General features: G+C 35.6%; 5 protein-coding genes and 1 long non-coding RNA gene across 8 annotated transcripts in view; all 6 read right to left on the bottom strand.

The window, feature by feature from the left end:
• Window positions 1–11,133, bottom strand: part of LOC307153945 (uncharacterized protein) — an 88,564-nt gene extending 77,431 nt beyond the window's left edge. Inside the window, exons 1-2 of the mRNA XM_079863757.1 lie at window positions 10,996–11,133; window positions 10,793–10,907 (exon numbers count right to left, since the gene is read on the bottom strand). Coding sequence (XP_079719883.1) covers window positions 10,793–10,907; window positions 10,996–11,068 — 188 coding nt within the window. The 5' untranslated portion in view covers window positions 11,069–11,133. The remainder of the gene's footprint in view (window positions 1–10,792; window positions 10,908–10,995) is intronic.
• On the bottom strand, window positions 617–1,842 carry LOC307153950. The gene is made up of 4 exons (XR_013820237.1): window positions 1,701–1,842; window positions 1,173–1,299; window positions 990–1,068; window positions 617–866 (listed from the first exon to the last, which is right to left on the bottom strand). It is a non-coding gene; the product is annotated as an uncharacterized lncRNA (long non-coding RNA).
• On the bottom strand, window positions 5,860–8,429 carry LOC307154046 (C-C motif chemokine 8-like). Of its 2 annotated transcripts, none has more exons than XM_079863942.1 (4): window positions 8,192–8,429; window positions 7,119–7,245; window positions 6,968–7,035; window positions 5,860–6,882 (listed from the first exon to the last, which is right to left on the bottom strand). In XM_079863942.1, exons 1-4 carry the CDS (start codon window positions 8,268–8,270, stop codon window positions 6,860–6,862), a joined length of 297 nt encoding a protein of 98 aa, XP_079720068.1. In that variant the 5' UTR covers window positions 8,271–8,429; the 3' UTR covers window positions 5,860–6,859. The 2 variants fall into 2 exon arrangements, with proteins under 2 accessions (XP_079720068.1, XP_079720069.1); XM_079863943.1 differs by lacking the exon at window positions 8,192–8,429 and adding an exon at window positions 7,837–8,162.
• Window positions 11,134–20,229: 9,096 nt separating the features above from the next.
• ccl34b.4 (chemokine (C-C motif) ligand 34b, duplicate 4) lies at window positions 20,230–22,031 on the bottom strand. Of its 2 annotated transcripts, none has more exons than XM_079863631.1 (4): window positions 21,794–22,031; window positions 20,721–20,847; window positions 20,570–20,637; window positions 20,230–20,484 (listed from the first exon to the last, which is right to left on the bottom strand). In XM_079863631.1, exons 1-4 carry the CDS (start codon window positions 21,870–21,872, stop codon window positions 20,462–20,464), a joined length of 297 nt encoding a protein of 98 aa, XP_079719757.1. In that variant the 5' UTR covers window positions 21,873–22,031; the 3' UTR covers window positions 20,230–20,461. The 2 variants fall into 2 exon arrangements, with proteins under 2 accessions (XP_079719757.1, XP_079719758.1); XM_079863632.1 differs by lacking the exon at window positions 21,794–22,031 and adding an exon at window positions 21,439–21,596.
• Window positions 22,032–23,298: 1,267 nt separating this feature from the next.
• LOC307153947 (uncharacterized protein) lies at window positions 23,299–24,504 on the bottom strand. The gene is made up of 4 exons (XM_079863762.1): window positions 24,362–24,504; window positions 24,156–24,282; window positions 23,983–24,054; window positions 23,299–23,858 (listed from the first exon to the last, which is right to left on the bottom strand). The coding sequence occupies exons 1-4, from the start codon at window positions 24,432–24,434 to the stop codon at window positions 23,738–23,740; spliced, it is 393 nt and encodes a 130-aa protein (XP_079719888.1). The 5' UTR covers window positions 24,435–24,504; the 3' UTR covers window positions 23,299–23,737.
• Window positions 24,505–26,198: 1,694 nt separating this feature from the next.
• Window positions 26,199–27,074, bottom strand: LOC307153948 (uncharacterized protein). The gene is made up of 4 exons (XM_079863763.1): window positions 26,968–27,074; window positions 26,641–26,767; window positions 26,458–26,536; window positions 26,199–26,267 (listed from the first exon to the last, which is right to left on the bottom strand). Exons 1-4 carry the CDS (start codon window positions 27,044–27,046, stop codon window positions 26,211–26,213), a joined length of 342 nt encoding a protein of 113 aa, XP_079719889.1. The 5' UTR covers window positions 27,047–27,074; the 3' UTR covers window positions 26,199–26,210.
• Between the last annotated feature and the right edge of the window lie 225 nt (window positions 27,075–27,299).

Below are 27,299 nucleotides of genomic sequence, written 5' to 3'. Positions count from 1 at the left end.
GACTCTGCTGTTTCATCTGACAGTCATAGGGTTTTAGTGTGCGTGTGTGTGTGTGTGTGTGTGTGTGTGTGTGTGTGTGTGTGTGTGTGTTCGTTCATCTTCATTACTGCGACCTCTGGGTTAAATCTCTGCAGGTAGCCTACTTCAGAAACACACGCTACACCCAGATTACACACAAAGTCCCTCCCTATGGTCTGATGGTTTCAAATCAATTTGTAAGATGTCACTAAAAACTTCTCATTGTTGTAGGCCTCAGGCCTTTGTTCAAAGGTAAAGATCAGCAGAATTCCAGAAATAAAATGACATGAGCGATCTTGTGTTAAATTGGATTTAGAAAAATATGATTCCACAATATTTTTTATTAAAGTTTACATTCATAATGCATCCAATGAACTTTTGTAAGCACTTCAAGACATTTAACTGATATATTTGTAATAATTTAGAAAAGAAAAGAGAAATAATATTAGGACAATAAATATGTTACTTTGTTAATAAATAAATAAAACATTGAACAAACAAAAAGCAGTACTCCTTGCAATTGTGTAATATATTAAATTCTAAAAAGAAAATAAAGGTTTATAAATTAAGCATTATAAATAAAACTAAGACATTTATATTTCAAAAATAAATAAAAAGATGAAGGAATAACTGGACTTAGACTGCACAGCAGCTAAGTGTGAAAGCAAACCACAGATAGTTTCCTTTGTGAAATATGTTCAACATGTTTTTCCCAGCGTAGAAGAGAGTGTATTAAAGTGTAGCTTGACTGACTGACACGAACGGAAAAGTGTGGCTGGTGAAGACCAAGTTCAAATCCCCATGTGTGTCGTTTAAGATTTAGTATAATCTTCACATATGACACCCATCTGTTGAATTAGAACAGAAGAAAAAGGTTGTCATATTATATTCAGTTCATCTGTTATTACTCCTTACGCATTCCACAGGTTTAAAAAAAAAAATAAAAAAAATTGTAAGCTGTAAATTCTAACCTTTTTTAGATTATTCATCCTTCTGCTGAGCCATTTAGCTTTAGGATTGATGCAGTACATTTTATTTTCAGCAGTGAACCTGTAAAGATGAAATGGAGAAATGCATTTAGACTGCAGATATTGGCACAATAAAATGCTCTTTGACAAAAAGAGATTCCTTTGAATGTTGCTGGACTGACTTACACTACGGCCGCAGCACATTTGCCTGTTGCTGGAAAGATGTAACATTTTGTGATATTGATTGTTGGTTTTTTTAATGTGAGTGTATCCTCTTTGCAGCATAGTGGCCTTTTAGGGTCATAAGAGATCACTGCCAAACAGACAGAAAAACATCCAAAAATAATGTTTTCCCATTTAGTTTGATTTCAAAAGCTATTGATGGTGTTTGGTTGAATAAATAACACTATTCAAAGTTTAACAGCCCATCTTTTTTCCATTAAAATACGTAAGAATCATTAAAACAAGATCATTTTATATGTGAAGCAAAACTTCACAAGATATTAAGACTTAAAGAACATATCTTAGATTTTTCTGAACTTTAAGAACATATCTTTAATTTTTCTTGTTTTAAGCATGAATATAAAATAATTTAGTGAGATTTATGCCTAAAACAACATAAACATTTTTCCAATCTGATAAGAAATATAAAACTTTTTTTAAAATTAAACTTTTTGCGTGGAGAATGTAGGAGAATAAGAGAAGGCTACTCACCTCCTGATGTAAACGCACACAGGAACGCAACCAAACAAATCATAACCATCAGTTGTTGAGATGCTGAGTACAGGTGCATGATTTCTGAGGGATCTTGTGTGCTGTGAAATTCCACAAATGGTTTACTGCTCTTGAGCCGCTGCTGCTTTTTATGTCCTCAGAAAAAAGGGAAGTATTGTCTTTCTTCATGCTTCTGAATAAAGCGAATGGAATAACTTACGCCATAGTTAATCATTCTAAAACATGACATGCACAAAATAAAATTTTTTTTCTTAGGATAAACATTTACAGATATCTCAGTTGTTGCTTCACAGAAAGATTAGCTGTATGTTCTAATTATTTGATATGACAAATCATGGACGACAGGAATGATTTAAGAGGATCGTCATGGGGTTTCTCTGAAATTTGTCATTTGTCAAGCCTCAGATCAGGACATGTGAAAGGAGTGTAAAATACAGGACTGAATAATGGGACATCAAGTCACCCTAGTCAGATGATGCTGTGTCACTGTTCTTTTGCAAGAATGAGCTAATCAGAGGAAAACGTTTAGAATTAAAGGGGTGGTTGAGTATGATTTCACTTTTCTAACTCTAGTTAGTGTGTAATGTTGATTAATGCAAAGTTACAACGCTCAAAGTTCAAAGCAAAGGGAGATATTAAAGAAATCGTTTTTTAAGGTGTAAGCCTCACGCTCGATCGGCCCAAAGCCGGCATCCGACCAGCGCGGAAGGTCTTAACGTGTTACTGTCTTTTCTCGTGGCAAAGTATTTTTTGATTAAATGCAATACATTTGAATATGTATTCTCTCGTTATTTCATCTGACTCCATAAATGAGAAGGTTTTAGTTATATCTGTGCATCATTAAATGTGAGCGAATGTTTGACTATTCCTTTGAACTCTTTAATGAAAATAATGCCAAAGACGGTTAGAATAATCAAATGTAACAATTTATTATGTCAGGTAAATGTATCATGCCAATTTCTTAATCAGTTCAAAGATAATCGATACAAAACATCAAAAGCTCTGGAATAGAGAGAAGATGCGAACCCAACATTAATATATACATGAGGCTGAGAGGTCTCACTCTCAGCCTCACGGGCTAATCTGAAATACAGAAAGGCCCCAGATCCCCTGCTGCATTTCATTATATAGTCAGGACCTCTTTCACTTGGAAACATCTTCTAACAATGGAAATTTGCATTCAGAAGTTACACCTTTTGGGGGGTCGGAGACGGTTTGTCTAGAGACCACCTTCCTTTGTGTGTCAGTTATCCCTAAACTCTTAAAAACCTTATTACCAGAGGTGGAAAGAGTACTGAAAATTTGTACTCAAGTACAAGTACCGTTACATTGCTGAAATAATACTCAATTACAAGTAAAAGTACTGGTGTCAAAAAAGTACTTAAATAAAAGTACAAATTACTCTTCTCAAAAACTACTCAGAGTACTAGTTACTAGTTACTTTTTAGCTGGCGATAGTTAATGTATTACCAATAAATATTCAACCAAATCATAGATTTATGTAGAAAATAGCTACCTTTAACACGTTTTACCTTATTGTCGAAGGACATTAATTAGTGGTCATGATACTGGAATTTCTAACTTCAATATGACACCTTGAAATATGTCAATATTCAGTTGGCCTAGCCTATATTTTTTAATACCATCGGGAAAACTACCACATACTAAAAATTTTAATATCTAAATTTTTGTCCATCCATTTTGTCAAGGCAATCATTATTTTCAAGCATCGAAAAGCACAACACTCATTGTAACAGTAGGCTATTTGAATGGAAAAGTTTAATTCAAGTCTTCTGAAGAGACACGTCCACTTTATATGGTGAGATTTTAATTTAGGCTTTTGTTTACATATTTGAAGATTGATCAATAACCATTACAATAATCTAATTTAAGTATTTACTCACTCAGTGTATTTGTCTTTACAATAGGGTAATGTTAACTGTTGCAATAGCTCACACACAGCACAAGGAAGCTTGATTTCAAACTGAATTTAATTTGCAAAAAAGACTAGATTTTTCCATCTCTGTGGATTTTTCATAACTTTTGACAACGTTTATTTCAAGAGCATGGAGAGATTGGAGCTGGACGTCATTTGAGTCTGCAGTGAGAACCACTTGGAGAGATTCGCGATTGCACATGATATGACACACTCCGAGAGCGCACACTCAATATCCGATTCCATTTCATTCGTATATTTGAGAGCTCGCGTCCAGTTTTCTGCGATTACATGAATGTGCTCTCACGTTACAATATTGCACTCGTGACATTTGCCATTAAAAAATGCCATAGAAACTTGCAGGTATTAATAAAATTATGTGTAGGCTAATAATTGGCCTACCAATCCCGCGCTGAGAGGAGGCGGGTGTGTCAAACTCGCTGTCGTTGAGATGAGAGAATGCGAACGCGCAGCTGGTATCGTATCTGTGTATAGGGCCTATAGGCTACTGCAGAAAATGAGTATTGACTGACAGATATTTAAGTATTGATAAATATAGATATTTTGACAATACTACTATGTAGTTAATTGTTTCTCCAAACTTTCAGTCCAGCCATTAATCACTCTGAGCTCCTCGCCTCCTTCACTTATGATCAGCTCTTCAAAACCTGCTGCGATTGTGGCGGCTTTAATTCAGTCCAAATATCAGGGGTTTTTATTGGTCCGTTTCTGATCAAATATTTTTATTGGCTACCGAAATGCCGGTCAAAGATTTGAATATCAATTCAAATTGTACTCAGTAACGAAATGTGATTTTACAAGTAGCGAAGTAGATTACTTAGCTTAATATGTACTTGAGTACAAGTAAAATTACAGATTTAAAAATATACTCAAAAAAGTACAAGTACCCAAAAAACGACTTAATTACAGTAACGTGAGTAGTTGTAATTCGTTACTTCCACCTCTGCTTATTACCTCTTGTTTTACTTATTTGGAAATGAGACATTTGTACCAGTCGCACTGAGACATTTTAAATGATACCAAACATGAAAAATACTCTGTGATAATCATTCACATTAAACTATACATTTTCTTGGGTGACTTCAGGTGATCTGAGCATGAGAGAGAGGGGGTGGGGGATGAGGGAATGAAATGTAGATTAGGATGACTCAGAGGTGAGACTTTCGTCTCAATAGTGCACAAGGGTGAGTTCAAATGTTAATTTCCAGAGAGGTCCTTTGTCCTCTCAGGGTCTGGTCGCTCTTCAACTGTCCGGCATTTTGTAATTTCTCAATTCTTACAAAGGACTACAACAAATGGCTGGCAGGGACTACACGACATTCCTCCAGGGTTAGTGACATCACCAACCATAAAATTTACATCAACCCCGCCCCCGGGAACACGCAGTCCATGTTGAGAAGAGGAAGAGTTGTTGTAGTCCAGTACATTTGTGAGTCAGCTCAAACTGTAGCATCCGTCTTTTCACATGCAATAGAAAGTCACTCTGTGTGCATGAGCGATTTATAGATTAGCACAACCCTCTTTGTCGGGAGGAGCAGCATATTTGCATTTAAAGGGCCAGACACAAAACGGTGCGTTTTTGTTAACTCTCAAAAAGTGACAACTTTAACATGCTATATAAAAATATCTGTGGGGTATTTTGAGCTAAAACTACACACACACACACACACACACACACACACACACACACACACACACACACACACACACACACACACACACACACTAAAACATACTAAAACTAAAACATAGTTATGTCGATCTATAGCAAATATTATTATTTATGTGCTCAAGAGCGTATTTAAGTAATAAATATTAATATTCTCTGCTGGGTATTCACATTTTTTTTTTGAAGTAGGCTACTGTTATATTGCACAGATTTACAGCAGTGATTTTTTAAATAGGCTACAGCTATATGCGAGTGTTAATATTTGAAACTATGTTTATCCTGTAGACGCAGATTATAACATGAACACATTGCAGGGGAGGATCAATAAATAATTCGATTTTTAATACCTGATGTCACAGTCACAGATAGTCGTAACAGGCCTATATGTTAACCGGCTGACAGCCTATTAGAAAACAGGAACCTTTAAACAACTATAACATAGGCCTATACAGAACCAATATAGGCCCTGGCTGGCCCTCATATTTCATTAACAGGTAAACAACAAGGAAAATGAGTTTGCCATTAAACATTTTATTTGCACTTTGTGCCAAAAAATGCAAGCATTGGAGAACAAATCAACAAATCAACAACAAAAAATGGTTGTGCTTTAAAATTGAAAATCAGCTGCTTGCGTTCGGGTTCGTCTGATGTCTTTCTTTAATACAGTGAATTATCATAATTTGCGTAAAATTCCGAGTTTGAGCTGATCCACTGATCCTGATGGAAACATGAAGAAGCCAAGTGAATGACGCACTACTGTAAAACAGCTCTATTAGCCTGAGGTACACTGAGGTGCTTTCACCAAGCGTTCAGCCCCCGCCCCATCGTCCAGACTGCACCAAGGGGGTATTCCCATAGGGGTACTACACCCAATTCATTTCAGCTGATTAATTGCATGGCCTTCTCTGTGCATTAATGCTGTTCTCCACTAGATGGCGCACATTCTATTACTGAAACACACAATATATGTAGTATGTAGAGAAATATTTCACCCAAAAACGAAAATTCTCTTATAATTGGCAAACTATCAGTATGCTGAGTCTGACCTGTTTTTTCCCCATTCAATTACAGTCAATGGAGACTGAAGCTTTCAAACTCAAAAAGGACTCAAAAGAAAAAGTATCATTACTCACAGAAGAGAGAAAGTAATTCTGATTTGTAATGACACGAGGATGAGTAAATAATGACAGAATGTTCCTATTTGGGTGAACTATTTATTTAATGATTCAGCTTAAATATAATTAAATACAGTCCAAACTGTTACAGAGAAAAGGCTGGATGTTTGTGTGAAAGAATAAGCAGTTTAATTTTTATTTTCAAAAGTGCATTTTAATTTTAAAGCAGATCAAACAAAGTAATTAAGTGAAATATCTTTTAACATTCACATAAGCTAAAAGGGTATCTATTGGTGCTTTTTTGATTAAATAAACTTACATAATATATATTCTCTTTTTTATATATATAGATGGATTGATATAGATAGATTTGTGGCATCTTTAGGCCTCCATTGGCTCAGTCCTCAATCTCCTTCAGACCTGGAGGAAAGATGATCACATTATAAGTGTTTTTTATCAATACATAAGCATCATATTAAGATGTCATATTAATTTTGGGTTGTACCTTTCAGTCTGAATTGAATCCAGCGCGCTGTTGGATCAGAGCAGTACTTGTCTTTCTCTGTGTAGAATCTGCAGGACAGATATACAGTACCACTGAAATGAACACAATATCAGGCATATAAAACTGTGAAATGTGTGTAGAGAGAGCTTACACTATAGCATCCACACACGGACTCAGAGCATTCTGATGCCTGTATCCAATCAGTTTAACTTCAGGAGGGATTCTTCCCTTCGACACTTCCTTACAGCAAGTCACTCCAACTCTAGTGGGCCGACGATCTGAAAGAGAGACAGAGATTGAAATCTCCAAAGCACTTGTACTGTGCGTACTGTATACAGTATGTGTGAAAACAAGACGATCTTGATCTTGATAAGGGCTCCATCAAAGAAAACAAAACTGTGATATAGCTAAACACAATCTATAGTAATGGATTCACCATCATTAAAGAGATAGTCCACCCAAAAATGAAAATTCTGTCAGAATTTACTCACCCTGATGTTCCAAACATGTGCATTTTTTTCTTCTGCTGAACAAAACAATATTTTGAAAAATTTCCCATTGACTTTATTGTATTTTTAAACAGAAACTGTTTAGCTTCTAACACTCTTTAAAATATCTTCTTTTGTCTTCCACAGAAGAAAGAAAGTCAACAACATGAGGATGAGTAAATGATGACAGAATTTTCATCTTTGGGTGGACTATGCCTTTGGATTATGAAAGCAGGTTGGTTTGAATTAAATGGATCATAAATGCAAAATCTGAGTATAAATATAAAAAAAGTTCATTAAAATCAGCAGATCCATAATTATCAGTACCAAAGGCTCTTATAAAAATACAAATCCAATGATAAAAAAAATCCCAAAACTTACAGTTGACTTGCTGCGCAGTAACACACACAAGAACCATCATCATCAGAGCTAATTTCCAGCAGAGATGCATGATGTTTGCTCAAAATATTCACAAAACCAGAAGAGGAAGATGTAGATTCTGTTTTGAAGGTGCTATCTAGACTCAAATCCTTTTATATGGTATTGTTCAAGACAGGATATTGACTTCCTTTGCATCTCTAACCAGTAAGAGTATCCTGCAGACCCCATGTGACAAACCAGTCGAATTCATGATCACAGCATTATGATGTCCTGCAAATGAAGGGTTCTTCCAAAGGTTTCTCATAATCAGCAGAAACAGTGTCATTGACTGTGTGCTGCATGTTTAGTTACTTACAGTTGCCCAGTGCACCAGTGAAGCATCCAATGAGGATGACCAGAACAGTGACGGTGATGAATCTAGAAGTCCAGGCCATAGCTCTCGGTGTCCAGATCACAGGTGTTGGTCAGTTAGTTGGTGTTGATTATGTATGTTTGTTATTATGAGGAGGTCTTTTAAGAGATGTACAATAGCAGTCAGAAGGAATAATGCGTCACAAACTTAACACCACCCTTTTGAAGCCATTGCATCGAGTGATCATCAGCTCTCAAGCATTCACACCTCTTACCCACAAAACAGTCAGTTTTACCCGTCAGCATAATTTATGAGAAACCAATATCCCCTCTTAGAAAAAAATGCAATAACAGACCACAAATACACGTAGCTCCTTTAATGAGTTTAGTTTAGAGGTTATGTTTCTGCAGGTGAAAACACACAACTTGAAGCTGATGTGTTGATCTCCACTTGATGTCCTTTACCTCAATGGATTTGTTGACATTTATTTATTGATGGTTTGTCAAGAAGTAATTTTAATTTTTTCATCTATAACTAGGTGTGTCTTCAACCATTTTTTTCCTCAAAAACATTTCAACCACACGCTCATTTCCACACGCACAGTTTGAATGTGACCTATAACAGACAAAAAACAAAAACAAAAAAAAACTCTTAGTTTGAATAAAAATCAACCCCTAGGACATAAAAGCACCTGACGTTAAAGGAACGTCCAACTATTATGATGTTTTCAATATTAAAAGATATCAAAACATGTGGATTTTAAAACGGACAGATTATAAGGTAATAATTATTTATTTATTAGCTGGCAAGTATTCAGTGAAGTGATCGATGCCCATGAGTGTTATGTTGATGTTTTAGTTCTAATATTCAAACCGACAGCCAGCCTAAGTTTTTGACGGATGTGATAATGTGTGTGAGGGGTGAACTATGTTTGATTCTTGGGTAATTAGGAAACGGGCTGGAGACGTTCAAAATGCTTACAAGTAAAGGAGTGGTTTTGATGCATAAAGTCAACGCTATCTCACGACCTCACTCGTACGAATTTGAACGATTTGTCTAAACTCACGTAATGGGTAGGTTTAGGGGCGGGGTCAGGGGTAGGTCATTCGTATGAATTCATACGAATTGGGTAAATCGTCAAATATGTACGATTTAGGAAAAATCGTACTAATTCGTACGAGTGAGGTCGTATGAATTCGTACGAATTAGCCACCTCGTCGAATTCGTACGAATTGCCGTGAGATCAGGCTGATAAAGTTGTTTTTATTGTCTCTTATAACAAAAATATTGTATTTAAACCCATGAAAATGTAGTTATAAAATAAAATATAGAATAATAGTGAAAAATCACTTTTTAAAACTATTGTTCCATTATTACTGCTTAGTGTTTGTTTACTTACTTATTTACTTCCTTCCTTCCTTCCTTCCTTAATTAAGCTGTGAAGATGTTAATGACTTAAATTAACATATATGAGTATGTGGAAAAAAATCGAAAAAGACTTTTTCATTGTCAACACTCAATTTCATAAGATACCAATAATAAGAGTACCAACTTATTCATACAAATTAACATTTGATTATGGGTGAAATGTACATAAGTAGCACAAGGAAGGACATGCATAGCCATCAACCAACTGCTAATGTAAGAATAAAGATGCTAAAGAGAAAAGGTGTCATCGTTTCTGACAGAGACCTCTTGCACACATTCAGAAACATCAACCACAAGCAAAACCAGTTGTTGCTGATCATAGTTTATTTGTAGTTTCAGATTGCACTCGTTCATTTGCATAATCAACACAAAATTTTCCAGGTTTGTTTTCATACAAATCAGTCTTAATTTCACTCAGACTTGCGTCATCCTTCTTAACAAAGTCCATTACCAGTACACTGAGTGAAATATATTTCAATGTGAAATATAATATATAAGCTAATCATTTATTTAAACCGTTTTCTAAAACAGTTTCACTATTATTCAATGTCTGAATAAATTAAGAACTGTCACTGTCAAACTACATCATATGTATTTGACAACATACATTTTAAATATTCAATTTAAATACACCTAATTTACTAACCGTCTCGTTAAATATTTTCAAAAACCAACGGCAAAATCTCCTAAACTTTAGAAATGTTTTTAAAACAAGGAACTACTTCAAGATGTGTTCTCATTATGAGTTTGCTTTTAGACATTCATGATTGATGATCTGTCAGTTGATTGGGAAGATCCTCCCACAGGAGTGAGTTTACTGATAGATGATGCTGGTGGAGGCGTGGAAGTCAGGCTTTTGTTTCTTTGAGCTCTTCTGTAAAACAAAACAAAAACAAAAAAACAATGTGAAAACAAGAATACTATGCTAAATATGCAACACTTTATAAGATTATGTTGTTACAAATTCAGGTATGTTTCACCACACTTGTTGGGTTTAACTTACAAAAGCTTAACTTCCTCCTTCACCCATTGTTGTCTCCAATCAAGACAGAACTCTCCTTGTTCAGTCTTAAAGCTGTTAAAGAGAATTAAAAAGTTAAAACAGAAATCTAGAATTAGATGCTGTTGATCTCTAATCATGACATGTTTTCTTTAGAGAAGAACTGGGATTCTTACACGACTGCCTTCACACATGGAGGACTGTGGTTTAGCAGCCTGAAACCGATGATAGGATCAGTCAACTTTGTTTTGGAGACGACTCTACAGCATGTGATCAGCTTCTGATTATCACCTGCTGAGATTGAAGAACAAGGTACACCTCAATATTCTGCACCGTACCATCAGATATAATAATATACAAACAGTTTCAAGCACTTTACCTGTTATAGTCCAGATCACAGATGCAAAAACCACAACAGCCAAACTCCTCATGAGGATCCTTTGTGTCTCCATTGTCACAGTCGATCTTCAACTCTCACTGCTTGTGTCTGAGAGAATATATTCAAGACTCTCACTAGTTCACCTTAAATAAAGCGGAACTTAAACTGCATGGGCTACACATCCTGTCCGTTTATTTTTGTAGATGATTTCATCATTGTTCTGTTTCGTCACCATATCTGGCTTTCCTTGTACAGTATATTAGATTGTCATGGTAGGTGTAAATGTCATCTGCTAAATTAATATGTGTAAACGTTTTATCGGGGATCTCCATTTGATGAACTTCTCAGATTATATTTAATTTCAAACCTTGCTGTCAGTCATTTAATTAATACAAATTCAATATATGCTGAAAAAAGCTAGTTATTTTTAATATTCCAATAGGACAAGTCAGTGTGTCAATAGTGTTTTTTTATTTAGTGATTCAAATATATTTTATCTTGTAACATTGACCATTTGTCCATTTAAATGAAGCAAAATATGAAAGAGCTGATGTCACTGTTACTTCAACTAAGAGGTTTGTTGGGGAGTTTTGCATTTCACGATGGGTCAAGTTTTCCATTTCACAATATTCTCCATAACTGTCAAATACTTCTGAAATGCAAGACACTGTCATCCTTTAATAACAAAGTTTAACACATCCACCACTGAAAGGCCATTTTCAAAAAATAAATATATAAAAACTAAATGAATAAATTAAATATATTTATATTAATGAAAATATTAAACTATATAATACAATTAACTGATACACAGAACAAAAAGTGGTCAGTGATAGTTCACCAACAATGAAAATTCTGTCATTATTTAATCACAGTATGTCGTGATATTTCACGTTTGCTGCGATGCTTTCATGATCGTGTTCTGAGGTCATAAATAAACGTGCTTCATAATCTGAGAATGTGTTTGTTCTCAGATGCTGGGTACTGACTAAATAAATGAGCATTCTTAGACATGTTTGACTGTCATTAGTCTGGTGGAAGATGATGCACAGTTCCCATCATTAGAGTGTTGTAGAGAAATGGAACGTATGACTCTGCTGTTTCATCTGACAGTCATAGGGTTTTAGTGTGCGTGTGTGTGTGTGTGCAGTGTGTGTGTGTTTGTTCATCTCCATTACTGTGACCTCTGGGTTAAATCTCTGCAGGTAGCCTACTTCAGAAACACACGCTACACCCAGATTACACAAAGTCATAAAAAGACTAATTAAAAAGTAAGTAAACAACTCAGCCACTTAGATATCACTGCTTTACCCCATGTCAAAATCAAACTGGAAATGGCCTGAAAACATGATGACTGTGGGTGGGGTGGTTTTAGTGAGCAATCTGCTTGGTAAAGTTAAAGGTACATCTTTGTCTGTGACCAGTACAAGATTGATGACTGCTGAAAATAAGTTTTGACTATTAAAAAGAAAAGCTGAAAATTAGTTCACAAATAATATTGTTAATTGTTATTGCCATCATAAATGTAAAAATGCGTAAAAACACTAACTGAAATGAAACTGATACTCCACAACCGCTTGGAATGGTTTTCATGGTCTGATGGTTTCAAATCAATTTGTAAGATGTCACCAACAACTTCTCATTGCTGTAGGCCTCAGGCCTTTGTTCAAAGGTAAAGATCAGCAGAATTCCAGAAATAAAATGACATGAGCGATCTTGTATTAAATTGGATTTAGAAAAATATGATTCCACAATATTTTTTATTAAAGTTTACATTCATAATGCATCCAATGAACTTTTGTAAGCACTTCAAGACATTTAACTGATATATTTGTAATAATTTAGAGAAGAAAAGAGAATAATATTAGGAAAATAAATATGTTTCTTTGTTAAAAAAGAAATAAAACATTGAACAAACAAAAAACAGTACTCCTTGCAATTGTGTAATATATTAAATTCTAAAAAGAAAATAAAGGTTTATAAATTAAGCATTATAAATAAAACTAAGACATTTATATTTCAAAAATAAATTAAAAGATGAAGGAATAACTGGACTTAGACTGCACAGCAGCTAAGTGTGAAAGCAAACCACAGATAGTTTCCTTTGTGAAATATGTTCAACATGTTTTTCCCAGCGTAGAAGAGAGTGTATTAAAGTGTAGCTTGACTGACTGACACGAACGGAAAAGTGTGGCTGGTGAAGACCAAGTTCAAATCCCCATGTGTGTCGTATTAGATTTAGTATAATCTTCACATATGACACCCATCTGTTGAATTAGAACAGAAACAGGTCAGGAAGTGGCCCCTTACATGATACATATGCCAGTATACAGTACATTGTGTTGGTATAAACCTTGCGAGAAGAGGTTGTCATATTCAGTTCAGCTGTTCTGTATTACTCCTTACACATTCCACAGGTTTTAAAAAAAAAAGTAAGCTGTAAATTCTAACCTTTTTTAGATTATTCATCCTTCTGCTAAGCCATTTAGCTTTAGGATTGATGCAGTACATTTTATTTTCAGCAGTGAACCTGTAAAGATGAAATGGAGAAATGCATTTAGACTGCAGATATTGGCACAATAAAATGCTCTTTGACAAAAAGAGATTCCTTTGAATGTTGCTGGACTGACTTACACTACGGCCGCAGCACATTTGCCTGTTGCTGGAAAGATGTAACATTTTGTGATTTTGATTGTTGGTTTTTCTAATGTGAGCATATCCTCTTTGCAGCATATTGGCTTTATAGAGTCATGAGAGATCACTGCAAAACAGACAGAAAAACATCCATAAATAATGTTTTCCCATTTAGTTTGATTTCAAAAGCTATTGATTCTTTATGGTGTTTGGTTGTATAAATAACACTGTTCAAGTCTAACACTTGGGGGAAAAAGAGCCAATCTTTTTTCCATTAAAATATGAAAGAATCATTAAAACAAGATCATTTTATATGTGAAGCAAAACTGCGAAAGGTATTAAGACTTAAAGAACATATCTTAGATTTTTCTTAACCCACTGGAAATGATTTTTTTCCTTGTTTTAAGCATGAGTCTAAAAGAATTTAGTGAGATTTATGCCTAAAAACATAATAAACATTTTTCCAATCTGATAAAAAATCTTTTTTTTTTTTTTAAATTAAACTTTTTGCGTGGAGAATGTAGGAGAATAGGAGAAGGATACTCACCTCCTGATGTAAACGCACACAGGAACGCAACCAAACAAATCATAACCATCAGTCGTTGAGATGCTGAGTACAGGTGCATGATTTCTGAGGGATCTTGTGTGCTGTGAAATTCCACAAATGGTTTACTGCTCTTGAGCCGCTGCTGCTTTTTATGTCCTCAGAAAAAAGGGAAGTATTGTCTTTCTTCATGCTTCCTATGAATAAAGCGAATGGAATAACTTACGCCATAGTTAATCATTCTACAACATGACATGCACAATTATTATAATTTTTTTCTTAGGATAGACATTTACAGATATCAGTTGTTGCTTCACAGCAAGATTAGCTGTATGTTCTAATTATTTGATATGACAAATCATGGATGACAGGAATGATTTAAGAGTATCATCATAGGGTTTCTCTGAAATTTGTGAAAGGAGTGTAAAATACAGGACTGAATAATGGGACATCAAGTCACCCTAGTCTGATGATGCTGTGTCACTGTTCTTTTGCAAGAATGAGCTAATCAGAGGAAAACGTTTAGAATTAAAGGGGTGGTTGAGTATGATTTCACTTTTCTAACTCTTGTTAGTGTGTAATGTTGATTTTTGAGCATAAACAACACCTGCAAAGTTACAACGCTCAAAGTTCAAAGCAAAGGGAGATATTAAAGTAATCGTTTTTTAAGGTGTAAGCCTCACGCTCGATCGGCCCAAAGCCGGCATCCGACCAGCGCGGAAGGTCTTAACGTGTTACTGTCTTTTCTCGTGGCAAAGTATTTTTTGATTAAATGCAATACATTTGAATATGTATTCTCTCGTTATTTCATCTGACTCCATAAATGAAAAGGTTTTAATGATATCTGTGCATCATTAAATGTGAGCGAATGTTTGACTATTCCTTTGAACTCTTTAATGAAAATAATGCCAAAGACGGTTATAATCAAATGTAACAATTTATTATGTCAGGTAAATGTATCATGCCAATTTCATAATCAATTCAAAGATAATCGATACAAAACATCAAAAGCTCTGGATTAAAGAGAAGAGATGCAACCCAACATTAAGATAATATACGTGAGAGGTCTCACTCTCAGCCTCACGGGCTAATCTGAAATACAGAAAGGCCCCAGATCCCCTGCTGCATTTCATTATATAGTCAGGACCTCTTTCACTTGGAAACATCTTCTAACAATGGAAATTTGCATTCAGAGGTTACACCTTTTGGGGGGGTTGGAGACCGTTTGTCTAGAGACCACCTTCCTTTGTGTGTCAGTTATCCCTAAACTCTTAAAAACTTTATTACCTCTTGTTTTACTTATTTGGAAATGAGACATTTGTACCAGTCGCACTGAGACATTTTAAATGATACCAAACATGAAAAATACTCTGTGATAATCATTCACATTAAACTATACATTTTCTTGGGTGAATTCAGGTGATCTGAGCATGAGAGAGAGGGGGTGGGGGATGAGGGAATGAAATGTAGATTAGGATGACTCAGAGGTGAGACTTTCGTCTCAATAGTGCACAAGGGTGAGTTCAAATGTTAATTTCCAGAGAGGTCCTTTGTCCTCTCAGGGTCTGGTCGCTCTTCAACTGTCCGGCATTTTGTAATTTCTCAATTCTTACAAAGGACTACAACAAATGGCTGGCAGGGACTACACGACATTCCTCCAGGGTTAGTGACATCACCAACCATAAAATTTACATCAACCCCGCCCCCGGGAACACGCAGTCCATGTTGAGAAGAGGAAGAGTTGTAGTAGTCCAGTACATTTGTGAGTCAGCTCAAACTGTAGCATCCGTCTTTTCACATGCAATAGAAAGTCACTCTGTGTGCATCTCATAACAGTTCCTATATGAGTGATTTATAGATTAGCATGACAGAATATGCTAATTGAAGATAGTTAACTCCACATCAGCAACATAAATTCACCAACTAACCATTCAGAGACGTCCTGTTGCATTCTACGTGTTGTCACTTCTTGAGTCTCTCCATCTTTGTCTGACTCCTTTTAAACATAAAATGCAGAACAGTTTCTGTCATTTTAGTGTGTGTCTGCATGAGGTAATTGGAGCTGCTAACACACGAGCTCTTGAAACCCCACCCTTTGTGTCGGGAGGAGCAGCATATTTGCATTTAAAAGGCCAGACACAAAACGGTGCGTTTTTGCTAACCCTCAAAAAGTGACAACTTTAACATGCTATATAAAAATATCTGTGGGGTATTTTGAGCTAAAACTTCACACACACACACACACACACACACACACACACACACACACACACTCACTCACTCACTCACTCACTCACTCACTCACTCACTCACTCACTCACTCACTCACTCACTCACTCACTCACTCACTCACTCACTCACTCACTCACTCACTCACTCACTCACTCACTCACTCTCTCTCAACATGCTTCCTTTGTGCATGCTTCCTTCGGGCAACTCGCTCAGGCACTGAATCGGTTTGAGTGACGTGTCACTCTCCAGATGAAGTCCACTGAAACAACCTTTTGTCAGCGATGAAAACTGTATTTGTATTAGGTTCAACACCTGCTCGTGCAGCGTCTTGTGAACGAGGTAAATACATTTTCTCACCACAAAGAGTACCAAAACACTGGTATAGGCCTATTAAACCATTTCACATGGAACTGCCAGAATAGGATACCTTTTTTAAAGGGCACCTATTATGCCCCGTTTCACAAGATGTAAAATAAGTCTCTGATGTCCCCAGAGTGTGTATGTGAAGTTTTAGCTCAAAATACCCAACAGATCATTTTTTACAGCATGTTTAAAGGGTAAGTTCGGTATTTTACACTAAAAGCCCTGTTTACAGATCGTTTCTGATGAAATAGAACGGTTAAGATTAAAATTTGGACACATGCTGCTGTCCCGAGAATTTTAGGTTTCTTTCGCTTTCCCCAAAACCTCTAGAATGGGTGTAAAGGTGCACTGGAACAATCCTTCATAAAACGCATTAAACTTTCGTTTACAAAGACGTGAAACTCACCGAGTGGTCAGGGGTGTTCACTGATATGCTCACACAAAAATCGCTGCAAAAGATGCTTTCCAACAGGTGTTTTACCATTCGTTGTAAAACTGTGGATCTATTTTTCCAAACGTCTCACACCCGTAGATTCTTCCGTTGAGAGCTTGAATAATAGACACTCCAGCCCAGTTGGTGGCGATAATGCACCTTAGCCAATTGCAAGCAAACCGCTGGCATTTCATTGAATACACAGAAGCAGCAGAAGAAGAAGCGGCGGAGTAATACCGTACCGCACACAGCCCATCCAATTCAAGTCAATGGAGTTGGACAAAAACTACGATAAAACCTGTTGGAAAGCATCTTTTGCAGCGATTTTTGTGTGAGCATATCAGTGGACACCCCTGACCACTCGGTGAGTTTCACGTCTTTGTAAACGAAAGTTTAATGCATTTTAGGAAGGATTGTTCCAGTGCCCATAGGCTGCCATTGTGTAGGTGGGGAAGCGAAAGAAACCTAAAATTCTCGGGACAGCAGCATGTGTCCAAATTTTAATCTTAACCGTTCTATTTCATCAGAAACGATCTGTAAACAGGGCTTTAAGTGTAAAATACCGAACTTGTCCTTTAAATTGTCATTTTTTGGGTCTCAGAAAAACATGCCGTTTTAGTGTGTATCCCTTTAAATGCAAATGAGCTGCTTTTGCTGGCCCAAAGGGCGGAGTCTCACGAGCTTTTCTTCATGTTCGTTTCTGTTTTTGTTTTATGAATTCCATATAACATCTTTCATTTGTTTAATTGCTGGCCAAGTAATCACCGGTTGACTTTGTCAACCCAGTCGAGTATCCCCAGAGTGCAGTCTGGACGATTGGGGCGGGGCGACACATTAAGGAGGGGCTACACGTGTCGCTCCGCCCACCCCCAATTTCATTGGTTTATAATACAGCAATCTTTTTGGCGTGAACGCTTGAGGCATGAGCATGTGTATTCCTTTATGTACGAGTTTATGAATGATCTACTACGCTGTTTGGCCATACTACAGAAATATTAAGTGATAACCATGGCGATTTCAATTATCAATTGGATAATGTTTTGATTAACTTAATTACGAGTTAAACAGTTAATACATCTTAATAAGTTAGATGAAGTTACTGTACAACAAACAATGCCTTCATGCAGGCAGACCGCCGTGTAATAAAGCCTACGTGCTGCTAAATCTGGGGAACGAATTCTTCATTCGTGGCCATGATATATATGCTATATAGCCTATACTTAGGTCTATATTAAGTGTCAAAAATATTTGTATAGCGCTCAATTCACATCGTTTTAAAGCAGCTTTACAAAAAGTCATATAGGCCAATATAAGCTTTAATATTGAGCAGTTCAGGGCTGGGAGATATAAAGAAATATGTTGCTGATATAAATGATACAATGTTTGAGATTTAGCTATATTATATTTATTAATTTACCCATCAGATAAGTCAGTGCCACTTTAAGTGAGCAATGAGCATGACTGCATTAAATTACTAGCATTGCAAGGAGAGATAGCCTGTTAGGCTGATAGTAGACAATATTTTCCGAATGTCATGCAGCTGGGCTCTGTAATTTTACATCATTAATCTATGCTTCTTCATTTTTCCATTAGGATCAGTGAATAAAAACAAACTCGGGATTTTACACAAATGATGATAATTCACTGTATTTCAGTAAGACACAGTTCTGAAAGTGTGTTTTATTTTATTTTAAACCACGCGTGGCAAATAATACAAGTTATTAATACATAATTTTAATAATACATAATTTTTTTTTGCGTACAATGGGAATTAAAAACCCTGCAGCGCTGAAAAGTGGAGGGAAAAATATACTAAAACATATTATGTCGATCTATAGCAAATATTATTATTTATGTGCTCAAGAGCGTATTTAAGTAATAAATATTCATATTCTCTGCTGGGTATTTACATTTTTTTGAAGTAGGCTACTGTTATATTGCACAGATTTACAGCAGTGATTTTTTAAAATAGTTAGGCTACAGCTATATGCGAGTGTTAATATTTGAAACTATGTTTATCCCGTAGACGCAGATTATAACATGAACACACAATGCGGGGGAGGATCAATAAATAATTTGATTTTTAATACCTGATGTCAAAGGTGCTCTAAGTGATGTTGGGTGACGTCACTTCTTGTTGACATTTGAAGTATTGTCAAACAAAACGGATGCTAGCTAGACCCTCCCCCCTCCTCATCCGTGCACTCCCCAAACCCCACCCCCAAATCCTTCTTGTCGGTTATTGGCTGGAGCAGTTTGTTGTGTTTCGTGGTGCGGGTTAGCCCAGTTTGTTTTTCTTGCCGTTTGTGGAGCCTGGGGTGTCTACAGAGACCATGTTTTTTTACAGTGTGTTCAGGGGACAGGCAGCTAGAGGATAGTGAGGAGATGTTTGTTGTATGTGACAAAAAATGTTTTGGCCTAAAAAACGTGTGACATCGCTTAGAGCACCTTTAATACTGTAAAATCATTCACAAAATAGTACATAAAGGAATGCGCATGCTCAGGCTTGAATCATCTAGGCCAATTAGATTGCTGTAAAATAAACCAATTAATTTGGGGGTGGGCGGAGCGACACGTGTAGCCCCGCCCGACTGCACCAAGGGGGTATTCCCATAGGGGTACTACACTCAATTCAGCTGATTAATTGCATGGCCTTCTCTGTGCATTAATGCTGTTCTCCACTAGATAGCGCACATTCTATTACTGAAACACAATATATATGTAGTATGTAGAGAATTATTTCACCCAAAAACGAAAATTCTCTTATAATTGACAAACTATCAGTATGCTGACCTGTTTTTTCCCCATTCAATTACAGTCAATGGAGACTGAAGCTTTCAAACTCAAAAAGGACTCAAAAGAAAAAGTATCATTACTCACAGAAGAGAGAAAGTAATTCTGATTTGTAATGACACAAGGATGAGTAAAGAATGACAGAATGTTCCTATTTGGGTGAACTATTTATTTAATGATTCAGCTTAAATATAATTAAATACAGTCCAAACTGTTACAGAGAAAAGGCTGGATGTTTGTGTGAAAGAATAAGCAGTTTAATTTTTATTTTCAAAAGTGCATTTTAATTTTAAAGCAGATCAAACAAAGCAATTAAGTGAAACATCTTTTAACATTCACATAAGCTAAAGGGGTATCTAATGGTGCTTTTTTGATTAAATAAACTTACATAATATATATTCTCTTTTTTTATATATATAGATGGATTGATATAGATAAATTTGCGGCATCTTTAGGCCTCCATTGGCTCAGTCCTCAATCTCCTTCAGACCTGGAGGAAAGATGATCACATTATAAGTGTTTTTTATCAATACATAAGCATCATATTAAGATGTCATATTAATTTAGGGTTGTACCTTTCAGTCTGTATTGAATCCAGCGCGCTGTTGGATCAGAGCAGTACTTGTCTTTCTCTGTGTAGAATCTGCAGGACAGATATACAGTACCACTGAAATGAACACAATATCAGGCATATAAAACTGTGAAATGTGTGTAGAGAGAGCTTACACTATAGCATCCACACACGGACTCAGAGCATTCTGATGCCTGTATCCAATCAGTTTAACTTCAGGAGGGATTCTTCCCTTCGACACTTCCTTACAGCAAGTCACTCCAACTCTAGTGGGCCGACGATCTGAAAGAGAGACAGAGATTGAAATCTCCAAAGCACTTGTACTGTGCGTACTGTATACAGTATGTGTGAAAACAAGGCGATCTTGATCTTGATAAGGGCTCCATCAAAGAAAACAAAACTGTGCTATAGCTAAACACAGTCTATAGTAATGGATTCACCATCATTAAAGAGATAGTCCACCAAAAAATGAAAATTCTGTCAGAATTTACTCACCCTGATGTTCCAAACATGTGCATTTTTTTCTTCTGCTGAACAAAACAATATTTTGAAAAATTTCCCATTGACTTTATTGTATTTTTAAACAGAAACTGTTTAGCTTCTAACTCTCTTTAAAATATCTTCTTTTGTCTTCCACAGAAGAAAGAAAGTCAACAACATGAGGATGAGTAAATGATGACAGAATTTTCATCTTTGGGTGGACTATGCCTTTGGATTATGAAAGCAGGTTGGTGTGAATTAAATGGATCATAAATGCAAAATCTGAGTGTAAATATAAAAAAAGTTCATTAAAATCAGCAGATCCATAATTATCAGTACCAAAGGCTCTTATAAAAATACAAATCCAATGATAAAAAAATTCCCAAAACTTACAGTTGACTTGCTGCGCAGTAACACACACAAGAACCATCATCATCAGAGCTAATTTCCAGCAGAGATGCATGATGTTTGCTCAAAATATTCACAAAACCAGAAGAGGAAGACGTAGATTCTGTTTTGAAGGAGCTATCTAGACTCAAATCCTTTTATATGGTATTGTTCAAGACAGGATATTGACTTCCTTTGCATCTCTAACCAGTAAGAGTAGCCTGCAGACCCCATGTGACAAACCAGTCGAATTCATGATCACAGCATTATGATGTCCTGCAAATGAAGGGTTCTTCCAAAGGTTTCTCATAATCAGCAGAAACAGTATCATTGACTGTGTGCTGCATGTTTAGTTACTTACAGTTGCCCAGTGCACCAGTGAAGCATCCAATGAGGATGACCAGAACAGTGACGGTGATGAATCTAGAAGTCCAGGCCATAGCTCTCGGTGTCCAGATCACAGGTGTTGGTCAGTTAGTTGGTGTTGATTATGTATGTTTGTTATTATGAGGAAGTCTTTTATGAGATGTACAATAGCAGTCAGAAGGAATAATGCGTCACAAACTTAACACCACCCTTTTGAAGCCATTGCATCGAGTGATCATCAACTCTCAAGCATTCACACCTCTTACCCACAATACAGTCAGTTTTACCCGTCAGCATAATTTATGAGAAACCAATATCCCTCCTTAGAAAAAAATGTAATTACAGACCACAAATACACGTAGCTCCTTTAATGAGTTTAGTTTAGGGGTTATGTTTCTGCAGGTGAAAACACACAACTGGAAGCTGATGTGTTGATCTCCACTTGATGTCCTTTACCTCAATGGATTTGTTGACATTTATTTATTGATGGTTTGTTAAGAAGTACTTTTATATTTGCCATCTTTAACTGTTTAACTTCATGTTTCTTCAACTATTTTTTTTCCTCAAAAACATTTCAACCACACACTCATTTCCACCACATCTCACATTATGTATTGTTTAATATCAAACGTTTCTAAAACAGTTTGAATGTGACATAACAGAAAAAAATAATAATAATCTGTTAGTTTGAATAAAAATCAACCCTTATAGGACATAAAAGCACCTGACATTAAAGGAACGTCCATCTATTATGATGTTTTCAATATTATAAGATATCAAAAGATGTGGATTTTAAAACGGATAGATTATAAGGTAATAATTATTTATTTATTAGCTGGCAAGTATTCAGTGAGGTGATCGATGCCCATGAGTGTGTTATGTCGATGTTTTAGTTCTAATATACAAACTGACAGCCAGCCTAAGTTTTTGACGGATGTGATAATGTGTGTGAGGGGTGAACTATGTTTGACTGTTGGGTAATTAGGAAACGGGCTGGAGACGTTCAAAATGCTTACAAGTAAAGGAGTGGTTTTGATGCATAAAGTTGTTTTTATTGTCTCTTATAACAAAAATATTGTATTTAAACATAAAATAAAATATAGAATAATAGTGAAAAATCACTTTTTAAAACTGTTGTTTCATTATTACTGCTTTGTGTTTGTTTACTTACTTATTTACTTCCTTAATTAAGCTGTGAAGATGTTAATGACTTAAATTAACATATATGAGTATGTGGAAAAAAATCGAAAAGGACTTTTTCATTGTCAACACACAAGTTCATAAGATACCAATAATAAGAGTATCAACTTATTCATACAAATTAACATTTGATTATGGATGAAATGTACATAAGTAGCACAAGGAATGACATGCATAGTCATCAACCAACTGCTAATGTAAGAATAAAGATGCTAAAGAGAAAAGGTGTCATCGTTTCTGACAGAGACCTCTTGCACACATTCAGAAACATCAACCACAAGCAAAACCAGTTGTTGCTGATCATAGTTTATTTGTAGTTTCAGATTGCACTCGTTCATTTGCATAAACAGCACAAAAATTTCCAGGTTTGTTTTCATACAAATCAGTCTTAATTTCACTCAGACTTGCGTCACCCTTCTTGACACAGTCCATTACCAGTACACTGAGTGAAATATATTTCAATGTGAAATATAATATATAAGCTAATAATTTATTTAAACACATTTGTTCTAAAACAGTTTCACTGTAATTCAGTTTCTGAATAAATTAAAAACTGTCACTGTCAAACTACATCATATGTATTCGACAACATACATTTTAAATATTCAATTTGAATACACCTAATTTACTAACGTCACGTTAAATATTTTCAAAATACAACGGCAAAATCTCTTAAACTTTAGAAATGTTTTTAAAACAAGGAACTACTTGTAGATGTGTTCTCATTATGAGTTTGCTTTTAGACATTCATGATTGATGATCTGTCAGTTGATTGGGAAGATCCTCCCACAGGAGTGAGTTTACTGATAGATGATGCTGGTGGAGGTGTGGAAGTCAGGCTTTTGTTTCTTTGAGCTCTTCTGTAAAACAAAAACAAACAAACAATGTGAATACAAGAATACTATGCTAAATATGCAACACTTTATAAGATTATGTTGTTACAAATTCAGGTATGTTTCACCACACTTGTTGGGTTTAACTTACAAATGCTTAACTTCCTCCCTCACCCATGGCTGTCTCCAATCAAGACAGAACTCTCCTCGTTCAGTCTCAAAGCTGTTAAAGAGAATGAAAAAGTTAAAACAGAAATCTAGAATCAGATGCTGTTGATCTCTAATCATGACATGTTTTCTTTAGAAAAGAACTGTGATTCTTACACGACGGCCTTCACACATGGAAGACTTTGGTTTTTTAGCAGCCTGAAACCGATGATAGGATCAGTCAACTTTGTTTTGGAGACGACAGTACAGCAGTTGATCAGCTTCTGATTATCACCTGCTGAGACTGAAGAACAAGGTAAACCTCAATATTCTGCACCGTACCATCAGATATAATAATATACAAACAGTTTCAAGCACTTTACCTGTTATAGTCCAGATCACAGATGCAAAAACCACGACAGCCAAACTCCTCATGAGGATCCTTTGTGTCTCCATTGTCACAGTCGATCTTCAACTTTCACTGCTTGTGTCTGAGAGAATATATTCAAGACTCTCACTAGTTCACCTTAAATAGTCAATAAAGCGGAACTTAAACTGCATGGGCTACACATCCTGTCCGTTTATTTTTGTAGATGATTTCATCATTGTTCTGTTTCGTCACCATATCTGGCTTTCCTTGTATATTAGATTGTCATGGTAGGTGTAAATGTCATCTGCTAAATTAATATGTGTAAACGTTTTATCGGGGATCTCCATTCGATGAACTTCTCAGATGATATTTAATTTCAAACCTTGCTGTCAGTCATTTAATTAATACAAATTCAATATATGCTGAAAAAAGCTAGTTATTTTTAATATTCCAATAGGACAGTGTGTCAATAGTGTTTTTTTATTTAGTGATTCAAATATATTTTATCTTGTAACATTGACCATTTGTCCATTTAAATGAAGCAAAATATGAAAAAGCTGATGTCACTGTTACTTCAACTAAGAGGTTTGTTGGGGAGTTTTGGATTTCACGATGGGTCAAGTTTTCCATTTCACAATATTCTCCATAACTGTCAAATACTTCTGAAATGCAAGACGCTGTCATCCTTTAATAACAAAGTTTAACACATCCACCACTGAAAGGCCATTTTCAAAAATAAATATATAAAAACTAAATGAATATATTAAATAGATTATGTTAATGAAAATATTAAACTATATAATACAATTAACTGATACACAGAACAAAAAGTGGTCAGTGATAGTTCACCAACAATGAAAATTCTGTCCTTATTTAATCACAGTATGTCGAGATGTTTCACGTTTGCTGCGATGCTTTCATGATCGTGCTCTGAGGTCATAAATAAACGTGCTTAATAATCTGAGAATGTGTTTGTTCTCAGATGCTGTGTACTGACTAAATAAATGAGCATTCTTAGACATGTTTGACTGTCATTAGTCTGGTGGAAGATGATGCACAGTTCCCATCATTAGAGTGTTGTAGAGAAATGGAACGTATGACTCTGCTGTTTCATCTGACAGTCATAGGGTTTTAGTGTGCGTGTGTGTGCAGTGTGTGTGTGTGTTCGTTCATCTCCATTACTGCGACCTCTGGGTTAAATCTCTGCAGGTAGCCTACTTCAGAAACACACGCTACACCCAGATTACACAAAGTCCCTCCCTATGGTCTGATGGTTTCAAATCAATTTGTAAGATGTCACTAACAACTTCTCATTGCTGTAGGCCTCAGGCCTTTGTTCAAAGGTAAAGATCAGCAGAATTCCAGAAATAAAATGACATGAGCGATCTTGTGTTAAACTGGATTTAGAAAAATATGATTTCACAATATTTTTTATTAAAGTTTACATTCATAATGCATCCAATACATTTTGTAAGCACTTCAAGACAAACTTATATATTTGTAATAATTTAGAGAAGAAAAGAGAATATTAGGAAAATAAATATGTTACTTTGTTAAAAAATAAATAAAACATTGAACAAACAAAAAGCAGTACTCCTTGCAATTGTGTATTATATTAAATTCTAAAAAGAAAATAAAGGTTTATAAATTAAAATTATAAATAAAACTAAGACATTTATATTTCATAAATAAATAAAAAGATAAAAGAATAACTGGACTTAGACTGCACAGCAGCTAAGTGTGAAAGATTGTTTCCTTTGTGAAATATGTTCAACATGTTTTTCCCAGCGAGAAGAGAGTGTATTTAAGTGTAGCTTGACTGACTGACACGAACGGAAAAGTGTGGCTGGTGAAGACCAAGTTCAAATCCCCATGTGTGTCGTATTAGATTTAGTATAATCTTCACATATGACACCCATCTGTTGAATTAGAACAGAAACAGGTTAGGAAATGGCCCTTTACATGATACATATGCCAGTATACAGTACATTGTGTTGGTATAAACCTTGCGAGAAGAGGTTGTCATATTATATTCAGTTCAGCTGTTCTGTATTACTCCTTACACATTCCACAGGTTTAAAAAAAAAAATGTAAGCTGTAAATTCTAACCTTTTCTAGACGCTTCATCCTTCTGCTGAGCCATTTAGCTTTAGGATCGATGCAGTACAATTTATTTTCAGCAGTGAACCTGTAAAGATGAAATGGAGAAATGCATTTAGACTGCAGATATTGGCACAATAAAATGCTCTTTGACAAAAAGAGATTCCTTTGAATGTTGCTGGACTGACTTACACTACGGCCGCAGCACATTTGCCTGTTGCTGGAAAGATGTAACATTTTGTGATTTTAATCATTGGATTTTCTAATGTAAGCGTATCCTCTTTGCAGCATATTGGCTTTATAGGGTCATAAGAGATCACTGCAAAACAGACAGAAAAACATCCATAAATAATGTTTTCCCATTTAGTTTGATTTCAAAAGCTATTGATTCTTTATAGTGTTTGGTTGTATAAATAACACTGTTCAAAGTTTAACACTGATCTGATAAGAAATATAAAACTTTTTTTTAAATTAAACTTTTTGCGTGGAGAATGAGGAGAATAGGAGAAGGATACTCACCTCCTGATGTAAACGCACACAGGAACGCAACCAAACAAATCATAACCATCAGTCGTTGAGATGCTGAGTACAGGTGCATGATTTCTGAGGGATCTTGTGTGCTGTGAAATTCCACAAATGGTTTACTGCTCTTGAGCCGCTGCTGCTTTTTATGTCAGAAAAAAGGGAAGTATTGTCTTTCTTCATGCTTCCTATGAATAAAGCGAATGGAATAACTTACGCCATAGTTAATCATTCTGCAACATGACATGCACAAAATACATTTTTTTTTTCTTAGGATAAACATTTACAGATATCAGTTGTTGCTTCACAGCAAGATTAGCTGTATGTTC

This window comes from Squalius cephalus (assembly GCF_949319135.1).
Source record: "Squalius cephalus genome assembly, chromosome: 25".
NCBI lineage: Eukaryota > Metazoa > Chordata > Actinopteri > Cypriniformes > Leuciscidae > Squalius > Squalius cephalus.
This window is presented reverse-complemented; position numbering and strand designations above follow the sequence as displayed.

What these genes read in the sequence shown, in the direction of transcription:
- LOC307153947 (XM_079863762.1), bottom strand. Translation starts at nt 24,434, where the DNA reads ATGGAGACACAAAGGATCCTCATGAGGAGTTTGGCTGTCGTGGTTTTT. An exon ending in TGTGATCTGGACTATAACAG is followed by an intron (nt 24,283 to 24,361) that starts GTAAAGTGCTTG and finishes CTTGTTCTTCAG; the next exon opens with TCTCAGCAGGTGATAATCAG. An exon ending in AGGGAGGAAGTTAAGCATTT is followed by an intron (nt 23,859 to 23,982) that starts GTAAGTTAAACC and finishes TTTGTTTTACAG; the next exon opens with AAGAGCTCAAAGAAACAAAA.
- ccl34b.4 (XM_079863631.1), bottom strand. Translation starts at nt 21,872, where the DNA reads ATGGCCTGGACTTCTAGATTCATCACCGTCACTGTTCTGGTCATCCTC. An exon ending in CACTGGTGCACTGGGCAACT is followed by an intron (nt 20,848 to 21,793) that starts GTAAGTAACTAA and finishes TCTCTCTTTCAG; the next exon opens with ATCGTCGGCCCACTAGAGTT. An exon ending in CCGTGTGTGGATGCTATAGT is followed by an intron (nt 20,638 to 20,720) that starts GTAAGCTCTCTC and finishes TCTGTCCTGCAG; the next exon opens with ATTCTACACAGAGAAAGACA.
- LOC307153948 (XM_079863763.1), bottom strand. Translation starts at nt 27,046, where the DNA reads ATGCACCTGTACTCAGCATCTCAACGACTGATGGTTATGATTTGTTTG. An exon ending in AAATGTGCTGCGGCCGTAGT is followed by an intron (nt 26,537 to 26,640) that starts GTAAGTCAGTCC and finishes TCATCTTTACAG; the next exon opens with GTTCACTGCTGAAAATAAAT. An exon ending in GGATGAAGCGTCTAGAAAAG is followed by an intron (nt 26,268 to 26,457) that starts GTTAGAATTTAC and finishes CTAATTCAACAG; the next exon opens with ATGGGTGTCATATGTGAAGA.
- LOC307154046 (XM_079863942.1), bottom strand. Translation starts at nt 8,270, where the DNA reads ATGGCCTGGACTTCTAGATTCATCACCGTCACTGTTCTGGTCATCCTC. An exon ending in CACTGGTGCACTGGGCAACT is followed by an intron (nt 7,246 to 8,191) that starts GTAAGTAACTAA and finishes TCTCTCTTTCAG; the next exon opens with ATCGTCGGCCCACTAGAGTT. An exon ending in GATTCAATTCAGACTGAAAG is followed by an intron (nt 6,883 to 6,967) that starts GTACAACCCAAA and finishes TCTTTCCTCCAG; the next exon opens with GTCTGAAGGAGATTGAGGAC.